The sequence below is a fragment of the Leiobunum rupestre genome, chromosome 4, assembly GCF_980474605.1.
Source record: "Leiobunum rupestre chromosome 4, qqLeiRupe1.1.hap1, whole genome shotgun sequence".
NCBI lineage: Eukaryota > Metazoa > Arthropoda > Arachnida > Opiliones > Sclerosomatidae > Leiobunum > Leiobunum rupestre.
This window is the reverse complement of record NC_143387.1, coordinates 20,050,204-20,076,130: the sequence shown is the minus strand read 5'-3', so window position 1 is coordinate 20,076,130 and position 25,927 is coordinate 20,050,204. Positions and strand designations below refer to the sequence as shown.

Sequence of the window (25,927 nt, the reverse complement as noted above, 5' to 3'; positions counted from 1 at the left end):
AGCGGTAAAATAGGCGCTCCTCTCTTTTCCCTTTTTTTGAGCGGTAAAATAGGAGCTCCTCTCTTTTCCCTTTTTTTGAGCGGTAAAATTGGCGCTCCTCTCTTTTCCCTTTTTTTGAGCGGTAAAATAGGCGCTCCTCTCTTTTCCCTTTTTTTGAGCGGTAAAATAGGCGCTCCTCTCTTTTCCCTTTTTTTGAGCGGTAAAATTGGCGCTCCTCTCTTTTCCCTTTTTTTGAGCGGTAAAATAGGCGCTCCTCTCTTTTCCCTTTTTTTGAGCGGTAAAATAGGCGCTCCTCTCTTTTCCCTTTTTTTGAGCGGTAAAATAGGAGCTCCTCTCTTTTCCCTTTTTTTGAGCGGTAAAATTGGCGCTCCTCTCTTTTCCCTTTTTTTGAGCGGTAAAATAGGCGCTCCTCTCTTTTCCCTTTTTTTGAGCGGTAAAATAGGCGCTCCTCTCTTTTCCCTTTTTTTGAGCGGTAAAATTGGCGCTCCTCTCTTTTCCCTTTTTTTGAGCGGTAAAATAGGCGCTCCTCTCTTTTCCCTTTTTTTGAGCGGTAAAATAGGCGCTCCTCTCTTTTCCCTTTTTTTGAGCGGTAAAATAGGCGCTCCTCTCTTTTCCCTTTTTTTGAGCGGTAAAATAGGCGCTCCTCTCTTTTCCCTTTTTTTGAGCGGTAAAATTGGCGCTCCTCTCTTTTCCCTTTTTTTGAGCGGTAAAATAGGCGCTCCTCTCTTTTCCCTTTTTTTGAGCGGTAAAATAGGCGCTCCTCTCTTTTCCCTTTTTTTGAGCGGTAAAATAGGCGCTCCTCTCTTTTCCCTTTTTTTGAGCGGTAAAATAGGCGCTCCTCTCTTTTCCCTTTTTTTGAGCGGTAAAATTGGCGCTCCTCTCTTTTCCCTTTTTTTGAGCGGTAAAATAGGCGCTCCTCTCTTTTCCCTTTTTTTGAGCGGTAAAATAGGCGCTCCTCTCTTTTCCCTTTTTTTGAGCGGTAAAATAGGAGCTCCTCTCTTTTCCCTTTTTTTGAGCGGTAAAATTGGCGCTCCTCTCTTTTCCCTTTTTTTGAGCGGTAAAATAGGCGCTCCTCTCTTTTCCCTTTTTTTGAGCGGTAAAATAGGCGCTCCTCTCTTTTCCCTTTTTTTGAGCGGTAAAATTGGCGCTCCTCTCTTTTCCCTTTTTTTAGCGGTAAAATTAACGCTCCTCTCTTTCCCTTTTTTTGGAGCGGTAAAATTGGCCCTCCTCTCTTTTCCCTTTTTTGAGCGGTAAAATTGGTGCTCCTCTCTTCACTTTTTTTGAGCGGTAATATTTGTGCTGGCGGAGTGCCCAGGGTGTTAGCTTGCCCAGGGGAGGCACAGGGGGCACGTGCCCCCCGAAATGTATGGTTGTATGAGCTTACCTGATGGCAAGTAGGCCCTAGGCTCAGGCTGTGGGTCTTGGGGGCCCTAATGAAGAATGTGAAGTGGGCCACCCCTTAAACATTAGCAAACATGTCCCACAGTCCCACTGGGCGGTGACTGGTGGGCCCTTTAGCTTCTAGGCATTAGCCAACCAATATTTTTAGCCCCGTTTAAGTTGGTAGAAGTTAGAACTCTTTTGTTATAATTTACTTATTTACTAAACTTGGAAATAGCAAATACTACAAAACCTAGTTTTGAAATACACGATTTTTAAGAGTGCTGTTTTTGATTTCCGCTCATTTGAAAGCCGACATCGGTGCTATTTTTAGAGCGGTAACATTTGCGCTTCTCGCTTTTCGCTCAGCTTATCCTTTATAATATTACACACAAGTTCGTTCTTAAGTTAAATAGATCGTTATCGACGGGCGGATCACTATCAGTAATCAGTGTACAAGCCGTTAGCTTTGACTGTACTAAAGTGATTACTAATAGATTACAGATTTGGCACTACGAAAGGCTGTACTCGTTGTAATCGGTGTACAGAATTTAAAGTTAAGTGGTTAGCGCCTCGATCTTTATTTTAAGGTTTGTAAAAACATTTGTAACAATAAAAGTCGCGTTCACACGTAGGCGGTAGAAAACGGTTTGAATCAGTTTAAAACGGCTTAGCCTGGTTCACACAACTCCTTCGAAACGATTTGAATCGAAGTGCCTATTTTTCCATATGCTCTTTTCCGTCCCATACAATCAGTTTGAAGGGCCCAAAGCTACACATAGATTCTTATCTCGTTCGATATCAGTTCAGATAGGAATAACGGAAAATTTGCGCATTACCTTTCCATATGCTATGATTTTTAGATGGCAAAGAATTTAGAGGAGAGGCTGACGAAGTCTTGCTAAAGTAAAGATTAACTTTACCTTACGATGGCCCTTCATAGCTACCCAATTGGTGGAATGTCGGTAATAGGCGTGTTAGGTAATATGGTCGCTCCTTTCTTTGACTGAAAAGACAGGAGGAATAGCACCGCAATGTAATGGACTTCATTATAGCACTTTTTCTCATCATTCAGGCGCGAGGGTTCAACGAGACAGCATTCAGTCGATAATTCTATCTAATACTTCGGGAACATTGTCATTTAATTTTTATTCGATATTGTCGAAAAATTAATTATTTTACCGCTACCAGAGTCCTTTGATCTCTCTCTAGTATTGAAATTTGAATTCAGATGAAAATGTTTGTAAAAGGAACTCAACGCCACGTTGACAGCGCCAATGAAATTTATCCTTTGTAATCCGCAGTAGACACCTCAATGTGAGTTGTTAAAATTATCTCTTTAAAGCACCTCAATTTTTCATTTCTTTTAGTTAAATCATTTATGTTCGATATCACAGTTCTCAAAAAAATTTCCTAAACTGTTATTTTATTTAGGCATTATGATATAAATATATTAATAATTATTATCATCTTATGAAACTATAAGTTTATACATAAGTGTATAATATTATTACATAAGTGTAACACTTCCTATTCTTCACATGCAAAAGTTTTATTGAGAGCTATTCACAAGACAGACAGCATTACGGGCTTCGTCCGCTTGCTAACGCGTCACACGTAGCCTTTGACAGCGCCTCGCTAGGGGGATATTTTCTTGTGATGACGTCACTCCGTTACTAGCTCTCAGTAAAATATTCCCCAAAGTGACAAACTTATAGAATAATATTATAGACTTATGCAGGGCCCCCAGAGGTCCTATAATTCCTATATTTTTAGCAAAATCCTTAAAAAGTCCTATAAAATCCTATAATTTTGATATTTTACCCATTTCAAATCCCACCACTCTTTTAAATTGCTAGATTTAGCTATAGGATAAATTCCTATACAAAGTCACTCTAGTCTATACTTTTGTTATTGTTAACATGGTTAGCTACTAGTATATTTTTGTGATGAAATCGTTTAATAGTTTCTATTTTTCAAGTGAAAATCAAAGATTTATTTTATTAAATATAGATTTGGTTTTTAAATTCATAAAGTTAGTAAATGAAATAGCATATGTAGTCCTATAAAATCCTATAATTTGAAAATATAGTCCTATAAAGTCCTATATTTTAGAATTATAATCCTATTTTTCCTATGAAAAATTTGAAGATTTTAGTGGGGGCCCTGCTTATGGTTTATAGTATCGTTCCATTATATATAATTTGAAGTAAAAATTCGTGCTAAGCCTTGGTACAATTTTCCTCAAAGCGATTCAAAAAGGCCTAATAGCTTGTTACCGATCTGACATAGTTCCTCTTTTTGTCGTTGGTGGTTACCGCTGATAATTTGCTTGCATCAGTGGCGTATCAACGGACGGTACAGGGGTACAATGTATTTCCTCAAATTTTGGAGGCCGTCAAAGGTAAAACTTCTAGAAAAACAGCACATTTAAAATAAATATTCGGAATTATTTTCAAAAATAATTTTAATTAACTAGTTCGTCTTAAGTTGTTTTAATTTCGCTTATTTTAGTTTCTTCGCTTAAAGACAATTGTAGGTTTGTAACGTTTTCATAGGACGTTGATATTGAAATTAGAATATTTTTTCTTGTAGACCTCAAAAATAAAGAAATGGTACAACAATAATAATTAAACGACAAACATTTAATATCTTAAGGGAATTATTTACAATACAGGAAAGCATTTATAATTAGGGATAATTACTATGTTGAAGCTATCTGCGCGCATCATGGTCAAATTTTTCCCCGGCACGAGAGCAGTGTGGCCAAGTTAGCAGGTTTCCTTCTCTTTCTAGAAGAAAGTTAGCAACGCTGGAGGAAAAACAGGAGATAGACTCTCATAGGAGGTTTCGATAATTGGAAGCAAAAATTCAATAGGAGGTCGCAAAATTGTAACGTCGGAGACATCAGATTATTGTATTTATACATGGACAGTAAATTAAGAGGACAGGTTTTCGATACCCTTCCACAGTGCATTTTATTTCTCCCCGCGTATCAATCAGCTCGAGAGACTCCGAGGGAGTCTTGCAAGGTCGTTTGTACCACGTGATCTTAAAATTTCCCAATGGCAATCTAATGCGGTTGATATTGTTACGTAATTTTTTGCGCTTTATATTTTAGTAATTTTTAATTTTGGTTTTTTAATTCAATAAAAACTATCAACTGATATTTAGTATATCACATTTAATCTATAAAAACGTGAAAAAATACCTTTTGGCGTAAAAATGTACTTCGTGTTTATCTTTTTTTTCTGTTTTCGAACAGTATCGTCCACTCTTAGCGATACTTGTTTTTTTTCAAATAACCTTGGCCGACTCCCTTAGTGTGATTGGTTTACGGAGGCTAAAAACCAGGCTTTTTACCGATCCTCTAAAATCTACACTCCATGATTTATATACCCCATTTCCGCTAGGCACTACTGGGGTACCACTAATTATACAAATGATTTTTTATCTTATAAGGAACATTTTCATCACGCGTCCCACTATTTTCTTTTTATTAATTAAAAAAGACAAAACCAAAAGTCAGTGCAAGCCTGAAACACTAATAAAGAACTTTTAAAAAGGCAGAGAATAACAAGTTGGCAAGATAAAATATACCTCTCCTCGGAAGAATGGTCCCTAGTGGTATTAATTTCTCGAGACGACCTTTAAAGATATCTCCGCAATTCAGAGTTATTTACTAAAAACGTAATCCCGGTTCTATCCCGCCCGGTATAAAATTTTAATTTTAATTTAAATAATTAAGACGAAACAACCGAGTTTAATTTATTCAGAATAATATAAATTAAGTAATTACAACAGCGAGTTAGACGTACTAAAACAATGCACAATTGAATTTAACCCTATTTACAGAACAAGTTTATCAGTTAAATATAATACGAAGCAAATTTTAATGAAAGAAATATCTACAGAGGGTATTTGTATTTTTCTCGCTTACGAAATACTTGCCTCATCTTTAACGCTCATTTTATTTCAACACTCGCCCTTGATGAAGATACCGTAGAATAGCTATATTCGACATCTGGAAGTGGACGACTCGTAGACTTCCTGTTGACGTGGTGACACATACTGAATGAAAAAGACCAATACCGTCCAATTTCCAATATCATATAATGACTCGCACACCCGGGAAATCAATGACTGCATTAGGAATCGTAGATGTCCAAATATCCACACCAATATAAAATGTGTTAACAAGAAGCGAAAAACTTACCATCACAAAGCACAGAAAGCCACTTGACTAAACCACAGCTCGTATATCAATAAATGACCGTAGACGGAATAGTTAGTGCGACACCTTACCATTAACAAACAGGAATTTTTGACGTTATTATAATGAAACTGGATAAGCTAAAAATTACAACGTACAAACTATAAAGTCTCCTCCAAAACTGGACGTTTTCGTGGACAAAAAATATAAGATCAAAGAATAGACAGTAAAAATAACATACGACCCTTCCTTTGCCTAAAACTCAGATACATATTATATTAAAAAAAGAGTATCCAAAAAACTAAACCTACTGCCAATTAAAGAGTTTAACAACGTCATTGAATAATATATTACAGATTTATAACACAACGTAAAAGGAATCAATAACACAGCGGCAACGAATCAAAGTCCTAATACCCCGCTCCCGATTCAATTCCCGACGAAATAAAAACAAGTTCACAAAAATTAAAAAACAAAATTCAATAAAAAATATCCTCAGATATTGTATTCATCCGTTTAGTAACAAAACCCGCCTTATCATAATGGTTCCTTTACTCCAATATTTTCCCAAAGGAAGTCAATGGCACGGCGGTGAACTATCCACATGGTAACAATGCGACCAGAGTTCAATTCCTGATCATGATTATATTTTACATAAAAATACTTAAATATTTAATTAAATATAAGATTAATATAATTTATAAATATTTAATTAAATATAAGATTAATATAATTTATAAATATTTAATTAAATATAAGATTAATATAATTTATAAATATTTAATTAAATATAAGATTAATATAATTTATAAATATTTAATTAAATATAAGATTAATATAATTTATAAATATTTAATTAAATATAAGATTAATATAATTTATAGATATTTAATTAAATATAAGATTAATATAATTTATAAATATTTAATTAAATATAAGATTAATATAATTTATAAATATTTAATTAAATATAAGATTAATATAATTTATAAATATTTAATTAAATATAAGATTAATATAATTTATAAATATTTAATTAAATATAATATTAATATAATTTATAAATATTTAATTAAATATAAGATTAATATAATTTATAAATATTTAATTAAATATAAGATTAATTAATTAATTTAATAGAATGGATTACCTGATTCGTTAATGCCCTCTTGGCCAGGGCATCCGCTATCTCGTTACCTAAAATGCCACTGTGTGCTTTAACCCAGTAAGGGTGATTTTAGCGCCATGATTAATAATAAAATCCCTAACAGTTACACACATGCCATTAAGGTTGGAAGATTTTACAATGGCTCGTAGAGCAGATAGACTATCACTGAAGATAGTTACCTGTTCATCGCGGGGTCGCTCCCTAGCGAACCCCTTAATGCTCTCCAGTCTGGAGTAAAGCTCAATATAAATAATTCTAGGATTATAACTCATGTCTAGAGGAAATATCTCTGAAACGAGTTCCAATCCATTAGGGCAGTGAATTGACTACACGCCAATTTCTCTCCACTAAGAATTTGCTTTCTACGAGTAAAATAGACTTTGTCAATTCCATGTTATTTGGCTATTTGCTAAATTTATTCACTACGTTCAAAACTAACTATCACGGTCTCGTTGAGTCAGTCAAACATATTATTAGATATTATTTTGCCTCCCGACTAATATTCGCTTAATTCGACCCTCGGTGATACTGAGCACTAGCTAGTTTAGCGAGCAAATCTTGTATTTAGCTATCGCATGACTCAGCAAATAATTCATGTCAAGAATAATACAATAAGGTACTGCGAAAATGTTATAGAAAATCCAAAGTTGATCTCGCACGGTAGAACCACGCAGACATTCGAAAGAACTCTGCTACGCCGTAGTTTGTTGACTAAATAATCGAATAAATGAATGAACCTCATTATTCTATTTCTAGTTAGATTCCACGCAACTTTTTCTACTTGAAATGTATGGTTACTAGCCTGTAAAAGTGTGAACTAAGAAATGTCTTTGTACCTTTAAAATTAAAAATTAAAAACATTTGTGACGAATACCCGATAAAAATCTAATTTTAACTATATTTGGAACAGTATCAATACTTTGAAATAGCTTGTATTTCTTTTCAGACTTATCTTACTTCTTAAAGCTCATTAATGAACGTTTTCTCGCTTTAGTGATAAAAAACCACTGATAATTTTCTACAAACAATCTGGTTTAAGGAATAATATCGTTCGTCAGTTTTAAGACGAACATTCTATTGCTTATTTCGGAATTAGAACACGCTGGCCCGGCTTTTAAATGACGATTTTCTTTCGGCTGCTCCGAAGCTGCTCTCATTGTCACTCGGATCAAATATATTTTACGCGTGATTTCATAATTCAAGCGATTTCCCAAATGAGAAGCACGATTTATACAGGGTGTCCACTAAAAAACAAAAAATTATAAAAAACAGACACACTTTTTTCTAAATAAACAATTTCTATGGAACATTACTCGTGCAGGGTGACATTTAGTAGTGTAAAATAGAATGACCTTGAACCATGTCTTCAAGGTCATTCAAAACCTATCTAGAGAACCGTTGCGTTTACGGATTTGGTTCTAATTAGAAAGTAGTTGCTCGCCATATTATTAGTTCAATTAACTTTTATTTGATCAATTTTGAAAAATCAGAAGCCGCGAAATTGAATGATAATGAATTGAACCTGATTTTTGTAAGATTGGTTGTCATGACAACAAGAAAGAATAATTAATGCCTTCCGTGACATTTCAATTGAAATGTTGTACAACACTATGAACTCCGTCGTTAAACGAGCTCAAGCATTTATCGTAGCCAACGGTGGTATAATTGAGCCGTTGTAAACTATTCAGTATTAATTTCATTTAGTCACATTAAAACTAATCAGATTATATCAAAAGTCAAAATTTGATATACATATCTTAACGTTGGAATTCAACGTAAGCCCGAGCGTAAAAGATGTCTGCTGAATAGCGACCGCCATGCAATAATTGGTGAAAAATTTCACTATAAGTTGCAATGGACTGCTCACATATAGGGCACTCTGAATGTTTATTAATCAGATTATTTTTTATTATTATTATTATTATCAAACACTGAATTAATTAACCTTCAATTTCTCGGCTTCTGATTGGTCAAATTTGGTCCAATCAAAATTATTTGTACTAATAATATGGCGAGCAACAACTTTCTAAATGGAACCAAATCCGTAAAACCAACGGTTCTCGAGATAATTTTTGAATGACTTTGAAGACATAGTTCAAGGTCATTAAATTTTACACTAGTAAACGTTCCCTGCACGAGGAATGTTCCGTAGAAATTTTAAATTTAATAACAAAAGTTTTTCAGTTATTTATCATTTATAAATATGTTTCGGGGACAATTTGGGGATAAAATTTTAAATAAATGCAAGTTTTACAATCTTCCCCTGACAAAATCCAATGAGACACGCATAAGATACTCAGATGGTTCGAAATGTTCTTCACCAAATTTACCTAATTGATAATTGAGATAAAAGAGCAAATAAGTTACTTGAACCAATTTTGTTTGCTATGGAACCCCAAATTATCCACCTAATTTTGGCGGAACCCCAACTCATTTTTTTTACTTATCTTGAAGACTCTTGCGCTGCGAATTCTCGGAACATCTTTTAGGAACCGCTGATCTAGGATCGGCTGCTAGAACGGGCCCTATCGTCTCGCGTAGCTCTTTGGTGAAACGAGGTTGAGCCACGGCCATAACAGCGTCATAGAAAGTATACCAGAAAATCAATCCGAGTAGTGCATATAATATTTAATTCCAGTCGCAGCTCCCGGAACCGCTCAAATAAAATGGAAAATGAAACGCGTTGGGATAAATAGATTTCCACCGGATATATTTTTTCTCGCGATATTGAGGAACTCTATATTGCACGTTGGCTAGCTTTATCTGTCAATGTACTCAGGCAGGCGTATACACTTATTTCCGGTGATAAGATTCTGCTAAATGAAGTTATATTTTTAACGTATCAGTTTAAATATGTTCTCAAGACGGAATGTTGGCGCGAGAGGAAACCTTAAAATACTATCAAGGAACCCCGACTCAATGCGCATTGTTAGTCACGCTTACTTTAGGGACATAAATGCATTTACCCTAGCACCGGCTTGAAGCTAGAAAGTCTATTGTGAACAAATCATTATTTCGTCAAAGACGATAAAAATAGTATGGAGAAACTATTAAGCACGATACTACTGCAAATATTTTCGAGGTCAGTTTCTTTACGTTTGCAACATGATTTTTATTTTAAAGTTAAAGTTAAATTTTATATTAATATTAATATGATACTTATTATTAATTTTATAAGGTGACTTTTAATTTTGTTCAGATTTATGTCAATTAAAAAAGTGAAACTTCAATGGGATCCCTTCAGCTCCTTTCGAATAATACCCACATTATTTTAGCCTTTTAGCCACCTAGACGCCAAATTAAAGAAAAGGAAATGCTGGATTTGCATCTGCTGCGAGCGTTGCCAGATACTGAAAATAAAATTTTCGTATATAATAGAGGCAAAAATTATCGATTTCAGAAAAAAATATTATTGTACGCTTGAAAAATGTCGGTAAATTTTTATTTTGTGTCAAATACTGACTTTAACCTTGTTAAATAATTTTTTATAACACTTAAAGTTTGACCAATTGAAAACCTGTGATTAAAAGTTTCAGTTTTAACTGGTTTTCGGCCAAATTAATTATCGTACATTATCGTATACGCGTAAGCTGAATTATCGAAAAATGCGTTCTATATAGTACGGCATTAAAAATATCGTACGTCCCAAAAATTATCTAGGAATTATCTACGTGTACGATAATTATCGTACGTCTGACAACGCTGTCTGCTAGGCAAACGGTTTAAATTTTACGACTTAGTTAGCGACTTTATTCCTGGTGGTCGAGTTAACAGCTCCCTATACTTACTACTCATGAAGTTTTTATGGAAAGGGGAAAACGGAAGAACTCGGTGGAAAACCTCTTTAACCAGCGAGGAGATAACTTGAAAACCCAACCGCGGAATAAGAAGTTCCGAGTTTCCACCCAATGCCACGAGCGAAAGTGCTTGCTACTGCACCACTCCACTTTGATTTTTTAAAACACAAAGCAGACGAAATTCCAGCAGTTCATGACATCATCTCGTTGGCCGCTACGTGGCTCTTTGTGAACTGTAAAGGCCAATTGGAAAGATTTCAAAGATAAGACCCAATCTATTTAAATAGTCGGTTTTCTTCCAACTTGTCCCACTCGAGATGATTAGTTACCCCAGAAAAAAACTAAATTTAAAGAACAGTTTTTATTTAAACCAAATCTGTTTTTCCTCTAAAAATTAAATTTTTTTATCAATTATAACTACACTTGCAATATAAACAATTTCATTAAATAAAGCTGCTAAGGTAAAATGGTTTAAAAACGAGTTTTAATAATTTAATATTAGGAAAACCTTGAACTAATTGGCATAAACATAGAATCAATTTAAATAAAACTTTTGAAATGAAATAGATTTATAGAAAAATAAAGAGGAGCAAGATATATATTTTCCCCAAAATCGTAAAAATGCTTATATTAATTGGTTTTCCCTTTAAAGTTTCGGTATAGGTTAATTTGTTTTCCATTTAAAGCTTAGGTACATATTAATTTGTTTACCCTATAAAGCTAGGGAAATATTAATTTTTTATAATTTAAAGTTTAGATTTCAGCATATTATGGCATATATTGTTTGTTTTCTATATTTAAAGTTTAGATTTCAGCATATTATTGCATATATTGTTTGTTTTCTATTTGAAGTTTTGGATTGACCATATTCTTTCGTTTTACATTTGAAGTTTAGGATTGACCATATTCTTTCGTTTTACATTTGAAGTTTAGGATTGAGCATATTCTTTCGTTTTACATTTGAAGTTTAGGATTGAGCATATTCTTTCGTTTTACATTTGAAGTTTAGGATTAAGCATATTCTTTCGTTTTGCATTTGAAGTTTAAGATTGAGCGTATTCTTTTGTTTTACATTTGAAGTTTAGGATTGAGCATATTCTTTCGTTTTCCATTTGAAGTTTAGGATTGGGCATATTCTTTCGTTTTCCATTTGAAGTTTAGGATTGTACATATTCTTTCGTTTTCCATTTGAAGTTTAAGATTGAGCATATTCTTTTGTTTTACATTTGAACTTTAGGATTGAGCATATTCTTTCGTTTTCCATTTGAAGTTTAGGATTAAGCATATTCTTTCGTTTTCCATTTGAAGTTTAGGATTAAGCATATTCTTTCGTTTTCCATTTGAAGTTTAGGATTAAGCATATTCTTTCGTTTTTCATTTGAAGTTTAGGATTAAGCATATTCTTTCGTTTTCCATTTGAAGTTTAGGATTAAGCATATTCTTTCGTTTTCCATTTGAAGTTTAGGATTGAGCATATTCTTTCGTTTTACATTTGCAGTTTAGGATTAAGCATATTCTTTCGTTTTCCATTTGAAGTTTATGATTGAACATATTCTTTTGTTTTCCATTTGAAGTTTAGGACTGAGCAAATTCTTGCGTAAACTATGTTCTTTGGTTATCTATCCGAAGTTTACGGCTGAGCATATTTCTAACTTGAGTCTCGGCTATTCAAATATATATTTATTACAATGACCCCGCTTAAAGACTCGTAAATTTAAAAATTTGCTATTCCTCTTCGGTTTTTTCTACGGTTATCCTTACACTTTTTAACGTAGATGTGGAGTGGTTGAGTGGTTAGCACTTTCGCCTCGTAGCAAGAGGAGCTGGGTTCGATCCCAGCTTGTGGCACTGGGTGAAAACTCGGAACAATTCCTTATGCGTAGAGTTTGCCAGTTCTCTTCCCACTGGTCTAAGGGGTTTTCCCCCGAGATCTTCGGTTTCCCCTTCCATAAAAACTTGTTGGGGTTAACGGTAATAGTAAGTGTAGGGAGCTGTTGGCTCGAACGCGTGGCATGTCACCACCCTCCTACGCATTGTAACCCGCTCACCTGAATTAATGGCTTCAAAAGTCGCTTAATGACTTAGGCCTAAGGTGGCGCCTTGGGTATTAGCCTAGCTGATTATATACCGGTTTAATATCTATAATTGTATGACAAAACCTAAAGCCTTCTCAAAATCAACTGAGATTTGCGATAACGTCTTAATGCTGCATGGTATGAACAGATTTGAAAGCTGTGCTGATCAAACAAAAAATCAGCAACCTTGACAAACCACTCAACAAGGTTATTTCGCTCACTGTAAATTGAGCGTATCCAGCACATATCAGTGTCTAAAATCAAGTGTCAATTCTACAGCGGTAAAAATTAGCTGAATATTTAATCAATATATGTTTACCCCTAATTCCAATTCTAAAGCTTAAAAATTCGTTTGAGGGGAAATTGTAATGTGTATGGTATTAAATATATAATTCTTTAAAATCGCTTTTTCGGAGGTTAGTCGTTTGCCACCAGAACCGCCGAGAGCGGGCCCGGGCCCAAGTAAAATCATCATTTCTGGCGCCAATATTGTTGTTATTACTAAACATAAGTATTATATTTTTGTCGGTAATTTGTCGCAGCTTCCCCCGCTCTGTCGCCAATTGAAGTTGACACGACACGTACTGCTCACGCGTCAACGTTTGAAGCTAAACAAATAAACACACGTGGTAAATTTATTGGTCGGTTCCGACCTACGGAGGAGCTACACGAAATTTCGTTTCAAAATTGCACCACAATATAAACGTGATGAGGACACACGAGCGCGTTCATATCCCAAATATCGGGGGAGATATTCACGTAAGACACGCGAATAAAGCTGGTTACTACTCGAAGAAATATTGAAGTTGGACGTTTGAATCTCGTCTAGTGAAATAAAATTGTTCCGCAAGTCAGTGATTTCGTAAAAGTTTCCGTCGCGTGTGAAAGCGACTTTAGACGGCGATAAACTTTATGTTATCGAAAACTTTAAATTAACGATATTGAAATCTTATCGTCCACCCGAGTATGTGAGTATGTCGCCTTATTGAGGCGACGATGACTTAGCCTAATATTGTTTTTCTCGACCAATATTTTGAATTCCTCCCTTTACCAGCAACAGAGTTTTAAGAGCTGTATACGAGAGAACCGCGCAACTATCGCTAAAAACTAAGAATGATAAGGCAGTTTCGACGCAGTTAATGGTTTCAAACGTCAAAAATCCAAGGCCTAAGGAATTTCTCGTAAAGTGTCTCCATCTGTTGATCTGAACAAATCCAAATACGAGTGAAAATTAAAAAAAACATTTCATTATCGGTAAAAATATTACCGGCTATCAGCGCGAAAGGCTAGAGTACCATTGCTCCCATTCTCGGGTGATGCCTGACACTGATCAGAAGTGACGATATCTGGCGAGTTTTTGTCACCAATATTTTATAATCAGCAAAGTAAGTCTTTGACTGTTCCAATTTTAACTGGCGGAGATTTTGTCTTAGCCGTGGTGAGTTGAGGATAAATGCTAGTTTAAAATACGTTGAACGTATAAGAACTTCATCAAGCAGTGAAGTTGTCCAGGTGGTTAGCCCAATTTTCAAAATTAAATTTGTGATATTACGTGTTCAAGGTCAAAGGCCATATGCCAACTAACTGTGACTCTATACGTTTTTATTGAAAATATACTAACCATTAATCGATTTATATTGACTTTTGCACACCACAAGAACAGACTGATGTTTAGACTGTGTGTAAAATTGGATCTTTGACCCAAGATCTACAGAACCATAAAACCCCGCGTGAAGCGAGGTCATCCTGAAATGTTTATTAGTTTTAAATCGGTCTCAATAAACCATTTTAAACAAAAACAAATAAAGCGCTATCCCGAAATTAAAAATTTGAAATTCACCGAAGGATATTTGACATCAAAGTTCATTATAAGTCCATTAAATTTTTAAAACAAACAGTTCATTAAAAGTACACTATCGCGTGTTTATTTCCAGTTTCTGTTCTAGAAAATTCCTGGTTCTTGGAGGATTTTTTAGTGCATTTACACCATTCACGCTACAATAATTGTTGTGATTTTAATTGACTCCGTAGTTCCATAAATGTGTCAGTTAGTCGAAATAATTACTGACAAAGGAGAGTACCCGAGGTGTTTATTGCCGATTTTGTTCAAAGTCGGGCGTAATGTAGACCTATATGAGTTATGAAATTTCCCATTCGATTTGCTATGGCAACCGAAAATGTTTTTGATCACTTAAAACAAAAAATCTCCATTTAAAAAAGCATGAGATTTTATCGGTTTCACAGGGTCCTAGCTACGAATTTTTTTAAAACATTTGAAATTAACAAAATGTGTAATTTGGACCACATATCTCATCAAGTTTGGGTAAATTGGAACATTGTTTGGGTAAAATTGTAACAATTTTTGGGTAAATTAAGAAAAGCATTTTCGGTTGCCATGGCAAATCGAATGGGTAGTGCAACTTCTCCTTTTGGGAAATTTCATATCTCATATAGGTCTATATTACGCCCGACTTTGAACAAAATCGGCAATAAACACCTCGGGGACTCTCCTTGTGAATGAGCTATCGAAATGTCTAACAATAGAGTAGATACTACTCCGTAGTCCGTACCTTTGGTCATGTCAGCCCGTTTGAGAAAATAATTTTTGATGGGTAGCGGTAATACTCTATATCAGAAACTGTAAGTCTGTAATTATGTTGCATAAATAAGTCAGTTACAGTGGAAATAATGGAGTGATGTGGAAATTGACGTCAAACCCAAAACGATAAGCGTTAATTGACAATTCATTAACTTATGAACTAACGTAGTAGGAGTTATCCTAACCCTTTGTTCCTTGAACTAATTATCAAATTATTTTGTTAGAGGTAAAACGCCCTAAATATTGGGCACTATGCAGTACCAAAATCCTAGTTTAACAAAATGAAAACTCTAGAACCTTTTACTCTATACATGTATATATAGTCAAAATGACTTTAGTAATTCTGATTTTTCTTTAACCTACTTTATTATTATAGTTTATACAAAAATATTTAATTGCTAGTGAATAAGTCAATTTAATAAGCGCTGAAATCAAAAACAAACGTACTATCAAACATTTACTAATTTTATTTATTTCTTAAATTCCAGATGCTGTATTTGAGAAAATAGTTAAATAATAATAAAAATGCCTTATTACCGAGAGAACATTTACGGTCCACGAATAAACGGAAGACGATTTCCTCGCTATCGGCCTCGTCCACCTAACGTGAGGTACCGATACCCCCCGGGGTTCTACAACAATGACGCCATCCACTCTATGCCTCCCGAATTGGGTCTAACGGCGACGCAATTCAACGCGTATCGCAACCGCGGTCTATGTACCGAACGAGGCTTCTTCTACGCAGATCCGCCAGCTTACGACGATAGACCTTATTCTCGATATTTTCAATTGCGTCAAGTTTCAATTGGACGGAATCGAGACCCTTACGAACTGCTACGTCAAGATAATTTCTACGATGACCTTATGACTATGCAAATGCGTCCCAATTCCTTAATCGAGGGTAGTTCTCCAGTGAACCAAACTCAAGTTCAACAACTGAACGGTAACTCTACCGTAAATTTCTTACAGAGCGCCGATTTCAGTTCAAGTCAATGGGCCGCGTATAATGTAGAGCAAAACCCCGGGCACGTTGATGGCGAAATTGTACCTTGCCAACGTTGCTTAATGGAACGCGATGTTAAACAATTTGCTATTGACATACAAATGTCTAATCAGATAAACGAAAACAGAACCACCACGCCTTGCCTGGATGAGAAAATTCTTCCGGACGCGGAACAAATCTCTTTGGAAACGGAAACTATCCAGTTGGACAAAGTAAAACCCGTTTTCAACTTGGATAATTCACAGATGTTAAACGAAGAAAATCTTAGACTTAACCAAATCAATTATTCGCAAATGGGAGTTAATTCGAAGAATGAAAATGAAGGTTTTTGGATGCAGCTTAAAGAGCCATCGATTTTATCAATCGCTGGTTCGTCCAACCAAAACCAACGAGGCAACTATGCCCACAGCCAAAGCCCTCATCTAGAAACCCGTTGCCCAAGTCCAAACGTCATACAGAAAACGTGGAAAGGGAAATCGAGTGGACTGCGCGATGAAGAGATCCAAACCGTCACTAAACAAGAAACTCATTCGCAAGAGCTAGGTTACCAAGGCACTTCTAAATGGTTAGACAATCAACTGACCACTAAAGAAATTGAGGATAGAAATAAATTTTTCCAAGACTGCGTCAAGTTTACGATCGTAAACGATACCAGAAAAATCCAGCATCCGTCTAAGCTAATTGATAAAAGCAGGTTTTCAACTAGACACGGTCACTCGACTCGTGCTGCGGAGAGAAAACACGAGCCACACTCCAGCGATAAAACCAGAACCAATAAAGAACCGTCGCGACATTCGAGTAAAGAGAAAGGCAAAACATCGGGGAAAAAGTCTACGAACTCCGGAAAATCAGTTAAAGAAGAGCAGAAGCAGTTAACCGACAACGCGTCTAAAGGAAAACATCTGAGCCACGACAAATACCAACTGGTAAAATCCGGTTCCAATAATATCATCGACGAGAAGCGCAAATCGAGAACGGAGCGTACGAGGCATTCCGATGAAAGGGGGCCCAGAAGACGACGGTCGCGTTCGAAGAAGCGCCAGAGGGAGGGCCGTTCCGACAAACGAGGAAATAGAATCGACAAACTCCAACAAACTACCAGAAAACGGGAAAATACGAATGTAGAAAAAAGTGCAACTAAATCCCACAAAGTGAAAACGACCGAAAAGAGTATGGACTTAGAATCAATCTCGTCTCGGTCCATTCCGTTGGTGGACGAAAGTATCTCTTATCACACGTATAGTGGAAACGAAGAATGGCAGTCGATGGAATCCACCAACGTGCTCGATTCCGTCGTAGCGGACGACGGGACAACCGCGAAAATTGACGCCAAAGCGAAAGTAGAAGGCTGGCTCGAGAAATATTCTTTCGGCGCCGAAGACGAGGACATCGATCGTGACAATTTCTCTGTCCCGGATGTCGATCAAAAATACATTCTAATGGAGACGTGTGAGAACGATTACATCGAGTGGTCCGACCTTGCCGACACGGAGGACAGTGAACGCGAAGATGGTGGCGCCGCGCGTAGCTCCAAATCCTGCGCCTCCAGAAAGGTCATCGACGTCTCGTCCAATTCTTCGGAAGAGTCGTGCGTCGCTTTAACCGCGAGAAACACGAACGTCATCGATATATGGTCAGATTCAGATTCATATTCGACCCTGCCCTATCCGATGGACCACCAAATGGACGTCACGTCCGAAAGTGAATTCGAATCGGATGGTAACAATTACGAAGATGGACATACGGTCGGAGGATTTTTCGGTACGGATCTTCGAGTGATTACCAATAGGCAGGTACAAATATTCGTCCAGTCGTACGAAAACGAACCGGCTGTTTTCCAGATAATATCTTCATTCTTCGCGAGAAAATTGAAACTCAATTATCTTCTAGCGGATTTCGGTAGTCTCCTGCGTACGGAAAGGATATTCTTACCATCTATAATTAAAAATCTTCCCATTTTCAAAATAACAGTAAATTTTAATATTTTAACATCGACGGCGTTTGGTAATTTCGGTGTAGCGCCTTTTAAAACGTACCCTCACGTTGCTGAAGCGTTGGAATACGCCAATTTAAGTAATCAAAGCGATAGTACTATCAATACGACTACATTAGGCCAAGAAGAAAGCGATTATAACAAATCCCACTTAGTGGAGAACGAAGCGGCGAGTTTCGAATTCATGGAGCCTCCGGTCCTCGTCGCCGAATTTGTAGAAGTCGAATCTGAATTTCCCTCAATAAACATCGTCGACTCTAGCGAGAGTAGAGGCGGCGGGGAGGCTGACGGTGCAGTGGCTGATAGCGACGCGTTTCCGCCCCTTCTCTTATCGTATTCGGATTCGGCCGCGGAAATGGATTTCGTCAACGACAGAAAGTTAGAATTCGACGTGTCCGATTCCGTACAACTGCTGATTGAGCGCATAGAGGACTCCATCGAACGCGGTCTTCTCGAATGCGAAAAAGAAACCGAAAATATTCGCGCTAAAGACGCTATTTCAACCGTGAATGACGTTTTAAATTCGATACTAGTGACTGTCAGCGAAGCGGACGATATCAACGAGGAAGAAAAATTAACTGGTGCGAACAATAGTGTTGACGGAATTGAAGGACGCGGGGAAAATTCTAGGCTTACTTTGGTGAGAAAAATGGTCTCGACGGAAATAGACGCCGTGGGTACAATTGTGAAAAAGTGGAAGAATACACGAGTGGCGATTGCGGAAAAGAGAACAGCCGTCGACCAATCTTTCGCCCCGACAGTCGTAAGCCTCTTAGAAAATCTTTCGGATATAATGGGGAAGCCGGAAAAAATGGCTTCATTGAATACCGTGACCGAAGATCATTCCGAATCCAAGCCGCTGGAATCGGAATCCAATCAAAACCCAGACGTTGCATCCAAAAATAAGAAAAGAGTGAAGGACCAAATAAAACGGAACACCGTTTTGCAAGATAAGATCGAGAAATGGTATAATTTAAGAAAAAATAAGGACATCGTTTACGATATGTCCCCGAAAATAATTCCTCCGATAGGTTTTAATCCGCGTCAACTCACCAAAGTCCGGAAGAGAAAGTATAAGAGACGGAAGAAGCAGCCGGGGATAATTCACTTAGATTCCGAGCTCCCGGGTTTCGATGGACTTGTGTCAAACCAAAACAGTAGCTCGGAAAGGCTTCCGGACGTTGGTAGAGATAACGCTGACGAGTCGTTGCCGAAAAAGAAAAGAAAATACATCCGCAGGGCCGACAAAAAAAGAGTTTCCTCAGAACCGCGAGGAAAATTCGAACTTAGTGTCGTCGAATATAGCGACAAAAAAACGAAAGGAATTGTTGACAAGAACGTCATCCGAGGAAAAGCGGGTGACGCCGACAACGACATTGACGTGGAAGATTCTACGGTGACTAAAAAAAGACGGGGTAGACCCTCGAAAAAGGCCAAAGTTGATAATGGCCTCGTTAAAAGAAGAACTTCGCCCAGAAATAAGAACTTGGAAACACCAGACGAAGTTGAAAGTAGGCTATCAACCGTTGGTCAAACTCCAATTTTCGATGCGGCTAGTACAGGTTCAGATCAACGTGTAAAAGATTCATCGGACGTATCACTTCCCGGATCTAACTTAGAGTTAAAGGACAAGAATCAACACGCTGTGATTTCAACGGTATCTGCTATGCAAAAAGAAAAAGCATCCAAAAAACGTAAATCGTACACCAGAAAAATACGTACAGTACTTAAAAAACCGCATCCAGATTTTACCGTAAACGAAGTGTTGACTTCAAATCCAAAAACGATGACAAAAACAAAACTAAATAGAAGTAATTTTAATGTAGTCTTAACGCGTCAACTTTCCGACCAAATGTCACCTTGGATTGTTAGCAATACTCAAAAAGATATAGAGTGTCAAGCGACACTACTTCCGTCCACTAAAAAAGCGCCGAAGAAACCGACGGCTAAAAAGAGCCAACGCAATGAAGAGGTTTTCAAGGACGTGGTTCCCAAACAACTGAAGAAGAGGTTTTTAACTTTAGACTCCTTGTCCATTGTGAGTACCCAACTTTCGGGTTCAAATGGTGTCCGAATGGAAACAGACAAAGGAAAGAATGTTATTGATGACGGTCAAACTACAGCGGCTTCCCACCTCACCTCGACGCGCACGTGTGAATTAGTTCCTGTTGATCTTTTACTGGTGAAAGAAACGAGCCAAGGCGCTGTCCCACAAGGAACCAAAGATAGCGCGAACCACACACATCCGACTCTCCTACGTAATATCAAACGAGAAACTAGCAATATCGCAACCGGGACCGACACGGAACTTCAGGAATGGATGGCAAAGGAAAGTGATGCCGCGATACCAGATGAAGCACCAGGTAAGGAAACTATGCAAATAGAATCCACGCTTACTAAAGTGACCAATCTTATACCCATCACAGAAGCGTTTTCCGAGTACCAGAGGAAACTACGCAGAAATATTAAGTATGAAACGGACTACGATTTTAAACAAAGTACTATTGAGTTCGAACAGGAAGACACTCACAGTGAACAACTTCCAACACAGGTGCGTTTTAAAACGGAGTTTTCTAACCATTCGATGTACAGCTTGGCTTTGGATCATTCCACGCTATGGTCACCTCCTTAAATTTTATTCAGAGATCGTCCGACGGGTTGTTTTATGCCATAAAGCCAATTTCGAAAATATTTTGAACATACAATGAATGGTTTTGGATATATTAGATATGGACTTGAAATAAGCAATGTAGTAGTATCTTTATAAACTTTTAAAATTAATTTTTAAAAATTTTAACTTTGACCTTAGCTTGGAAGAGTTTTTTAATTTAATTTTAATATTTTTTATCGCCGTTTGGATTTTCGTTGGAATTGCTATAATAGACCTTTCTATAAATTTCTAGCTAAACAGGCCAAACACTTTCAGAAAGACAACATAGCGCTACTTCAGTAGGACTTACAAACTTATTTATTCTTTTGTATTAATAATTCTGCTTTTGCTCCTATTTGATTGGTATTTTCTGATTCGTCACCCATAAAGTTGATTTTCAAAATATAGCTAAGGTAGCCTACGTGAAGATAGTATATTTCAATATATAGTAAGTCCGTAACTGAACAATTTACAAAATCAATAAGATATAGTTAATTAACTATTTATAATGTTTGGTATAAAACTATAAACGTTAAATGAGTAGGATTTTGATCCAAAATACATTATTTATCCAGACAACTAGGTTGGCAGGTTTGCCAGATAATCCTTTTATGAGCCACCCTGGTTCATGAAAAATCGGGTTAAAACCTGCATCCTTTCTATACACAAAAGTAAATAACCACATAAGTAATATTTTATAGAATGGTCCATTCCTATATACTATTAATTTGAATTAAAAACGCTGTAATGTTCAAAGGTCAAATGTTTTAAACTGCATTTAGAGGGTCAAGAGCGGAATTTTGGAATTAGCACAAGAAAATCAAGCTTTGACTTGATAAAATCGGACTAATTCTTTAAAGGATATTTATTATCTTGTTTGTTTCGGGGGTCAAGGCAATTTCTTCAAATTTTCAATTACCAATATTTCAAAAATCATTCACAGGCTGTTCATCGGTTTTATATCATAAAAGACGAAATTTCAATAAAATCTAAATAAGTATAGTTGACCATTTATCATGGAATTAAAAACAAAAATTCATTGAATTATATCTACTTTTCAGGTAAAAACGAACATTCAGGAGCGCTACATGGATTCAAAGAGCACTTGCTCATACACCCGATCTGACCACGGAGAAGAAAATTCTAAGAACGTTCCCTGTAACTTGATTTCCAAGATTGAGCGCCCAGACGTGTATTCTACGTTGACGTCTCGGCACCTAAACCCGATAGTTCGTCTCGAACGCATGCCACCAGCTGAGTTTCAGAAATATTCTTCGGCTCGTAGTAATGATGAAAGTGAGATTGGAACATTTGACGAAGCTGCTGAATCTAAAGCGATAAATGATGCCGGGACGGAGAAGACACGAAATGAGTTAACTGAAGCTGATCAAATAATAGGTAAGAATCAGAATGAATACCAAGTCAGAGATTCTGAGCCTGACCCTCGTATACTTATTAGCGAAAGTACTTTCCATTTTTTGTGGCTCTCTTTTGCGCCATCTATGTTTACGATTTCTAATTAACAAGCGGACAAGCTTACGCTATGAAGTATGCAAGGATCGTACCAGAGGCTAATGGCGGGTACCCGAATGCGTTCTTTGCAAAAACAAGAGTTACATTCAAATGTTGTCGGTTAGAACGCTTTTCATACTTTAATTTTCCGATAAAGTAAGAAATAACAAGTCAAGCAAAGCTAATTCTTAAGCCGGGTTTTGTAAATATAAGTTTAAAACTTTGGCCTTAAGGTGAGTATAAAGTAAGTCGTTGATTCCCGCTTCCCAAAACACATGATTGTTCAGCCCACCTTCTGTGTCCTTTTAAGCTCTGTTCTTTACGAGTCCACTTCCATCACGATTTCTATTCCGCAATCGGAGTAAGAAACGTATTTAGGAACCTAAGTGCATTGAACGGTAATATGGGCTTCGGTTGCCACGCTCCCATACGTTTCAGAATTACCACGTACCCCTAATACGTCTGACGGGTCATCTGGAGTTTGTAAAACTAGAATATGTTTGCTAATGATTGACCCAAGTTCCGCTCGTGCCCCCCCCCCCCCCCCCGTTAAACCGTTTAAACATTGTTTCATTTATATTTTATGGAAATTCAACATTTCTGATGGATTATGTACTTTCACATTTGGCTGGCACTAGTTACGTCCAAAACTAGTCGTAGCGTCTGTTAGTTTTAGTGTTTAAAGTTTGTATCCTCGAATTGTATTAATCAGCCTTTCTATAAAGTCATTACGCTAATTAAAATTTAGCTACTTGTGCAAAAATACTGAGTAAAATTAAGAAAACAACGATGGTTAAAAGTGCACAAAAAATATTTGTATTATTAAAAGCTTAAGCGTAATAGCTCGACCGGACTTAAAGTTTTTAAGGGGGAAGTCTGAGGTAAGCTCAGAAAAACATAGTTTTTTCTTGAACTAGTTACAGAATAACTAATACTGATAAAAATAAACGGTTTGCGGCGCTTTGACGTAAAAGGTTGGAAGTAGTTAATGAGTGCATTTCGTAAAGCTAATACTAAAATTTAATTAAATACAAATGAATAAACGTAACTTTCTATTTGTCATAATAATTAAAATACGGCTTGTCAGATAACTATGGTTGAACCTTTGAAAAGTAGAGAAACCAACAGGGTATTTAATGAATCTTTATCAAAGTTGACGTATGAATTGTACTATTAAAAATTAATGTTTTACTGAAACCCCACCGCTTTTTCGTGGTTTAAATCAAAAGATCAGAGATGTCGCTACTGTGCGACCAAAGAAAATCCCATTTCCACGAATTACGACAATTGGAGGAGTACGCGCTTTGTTTCGGTAGTCACAACAGGTAGTCTCGCGGGCCACCGAACCACCCGCCGATAGCCGGTAGAAAAATGTCCGTAGGGTAGGAAAGGGGTGGGTAAACAAAGAAAGGGCAAAGGGCGAGTCAAACATTACTCTGGGTATAATGGGGGGGGGGGGCTAAAAATTGCAGAATTAGAAATATTTGGGAAAACAGGGGATTTTTGCTCGTCTCGCTAACGTCATATGGTTGCTCTATCTAAATTCTTTGGATTAAGCTTTTCGAATTAAATTTACATAACCTGCTCGAAATTTATTCAAATTAAAAACTTGATAAAATTTCATCCAATAGAGTAACGGCAGTGCTACGTCACACGACGTCATCCACGCTTTTTCCTATTCATAAAAAATTCGCGCCCACAATGGCGGCCATGGCCAAAGCTACAGAGTGCTACTACTCTATATTCACAGTAGCTGATAAAATTTTACCCAATTTACAGTACCTGATCAATCTACCCAAATTTAGACATTTGATATGAATTATACCAATTTACCTGAATTTAGATATTTATAGTAAATTTACCCAATATACCTATTTGAATTTAGATTTTTACCCAAATTTATTCGGCTTTATCGACCAGAATAACCCTTTAGACTAATTTTTATCCAAATCTAAAAAGGTAGGGTGGTAAATTCCAAAACATTTGGTCGATTTGTCGTGGAATGACCCCAAATTTAGAAGTTTACCAAAACTTAGACATTTACCCGAATTCAGATATTTCAAATTAAAATTTTTACTCAAATTTAAATTATTACCCAAATTAAAATACTTACCTAAATTCAATTTCAATATTTAAATTTAAATAATTACCCAAATTTAAATTATTACCCAAATTAAAATACTTAACTAAATTCAATTTAAATATTTACAAAATTTGCATATTAAGCCGAATTAAAATATTTACAAAATTTGCATATCAAGCTGAATTAAAATATTTACCAAAATTTTAATATTTACCAAAATTTAAATATTTACCAAAATTTAGACATTTACCTTAATTAAGATAGTTACCAAAAATTACACATTTACTCAAAATCAGATATTTACCCAAAATTACACATTTACCCAAAATTACACATTTACCCAAAATTACACATTTACCCAAAATTACACATTTACCCAAAATTACACATTTACCCAAAATTAGATATTTATCCAAAATTAGATATTTATCCAAAATTAGATATTTACCCAAAATTAGATATTTACCCAAAATTAGATATTTACCCAAAATTAGATATTTACCCAAAATTAGATATTTACCCAAAATTAGATATTTACCCAAAATTAGATATTTACCCAAAATTAGATATTTACCCAAAATTAGATATTTACCCAAAATTAGATATTTACCCAAAATTAGATATTTACCCAAAATTAGATATTTACCCAAAATTAGATATTTACCCAAAATTAGATATTTACCCAAAATTAGATATTTACCCAAAATTAGATATTTACCCAAATTTAACCACCTTTGTTTAATTTTTTTTTGAATAATTTCATAAGAGGGGGGGACCCTTAGAATCTTCGATTTTGCCATGTTAATTTACATAAATAAAGAAAAATTAAAAACCACTTTGTTTACGTAATACAAATTTTAATTAAAAACAAATTAAAATCGACGACTAGTTTCGCTCTCTATACAGAGGCATCATCAGGTCTGGTCAGTAGAATACAAATTCCAAATGAAGTAAACTACGTTTCGCGATAAAAAACATCCAAAAGAGGGGGGAAATAAATATACATAGAAATGATCACGTGTCAAGTGTAGAGTTATATAGATTTTTAAACCAGAAATCAGCTAATAGGAAACCCGGGCCGTTGTCTCTATTGACTAGTCGTCGATTTTAATTTGTTTTTAATTAAAATTTGTATTACGTAAACAAAGTGGTTTTTAATTTTTCTTTATTTACCTTATACGTAAGTAACCGTCTTAGATCATTATTAATTTACATAGATAAATATATTACTTTAGTTGTCAAAAACGTTTTCGGTTGCCATGGCAAAACTAAGCCCCTCGCATTTTTTCCATTTGGGGTTTAAGTTACATGAAGGTCTACATAATCCCTGAATTTAAACAAAATCGATGAGTTACCCCTCGGGTAGTCTCCTTGTTAGTTAAACGCATATAAGACATTCATCGCCGCATTTTAAAAAATAAAAGTATTTCACAACAGAATTTGTTTCGGTCCAT

General features: G+C 36.0%; 1 protein-coding gene across 1 annotated transcript in view; it reads left to right on the top strand.

Annotated features, from left to right (window-relative positions):
- The first annotated feature begins 2,662 nt into the window (after positions 1 to 2,662).
- LOC149946582 (uncharacterized) overlaps positions 2,663 to 25,927 on the top strand; it is a 38,186-nt gene continuing 14,921 nt past the window's right edge. The window contains exons 1-4 of the mRNA XM_090170824.1: positions 2,663 to 2,697; positions 15,721 to 20,591; positions 20,655 to 20,779; positions 21,940 to 22,276. Of these exons, the coding sequence (XP_090026950.1) occupies positions 15,758 to 20,591; positions 20,655 to 20,779; positions 21,940 to 22,276 (5,296 nt within the window). The 5' untranslated portion in view covers positions 2,663 to 2,697; positions 15,721 to 15,757. The remainder of the gene's footprint in view (positions 2,698 to 15,720; positions 20,592 to 20,654; positions 20,780 to 21,939; positions 22,277 to 25,927) is intronic.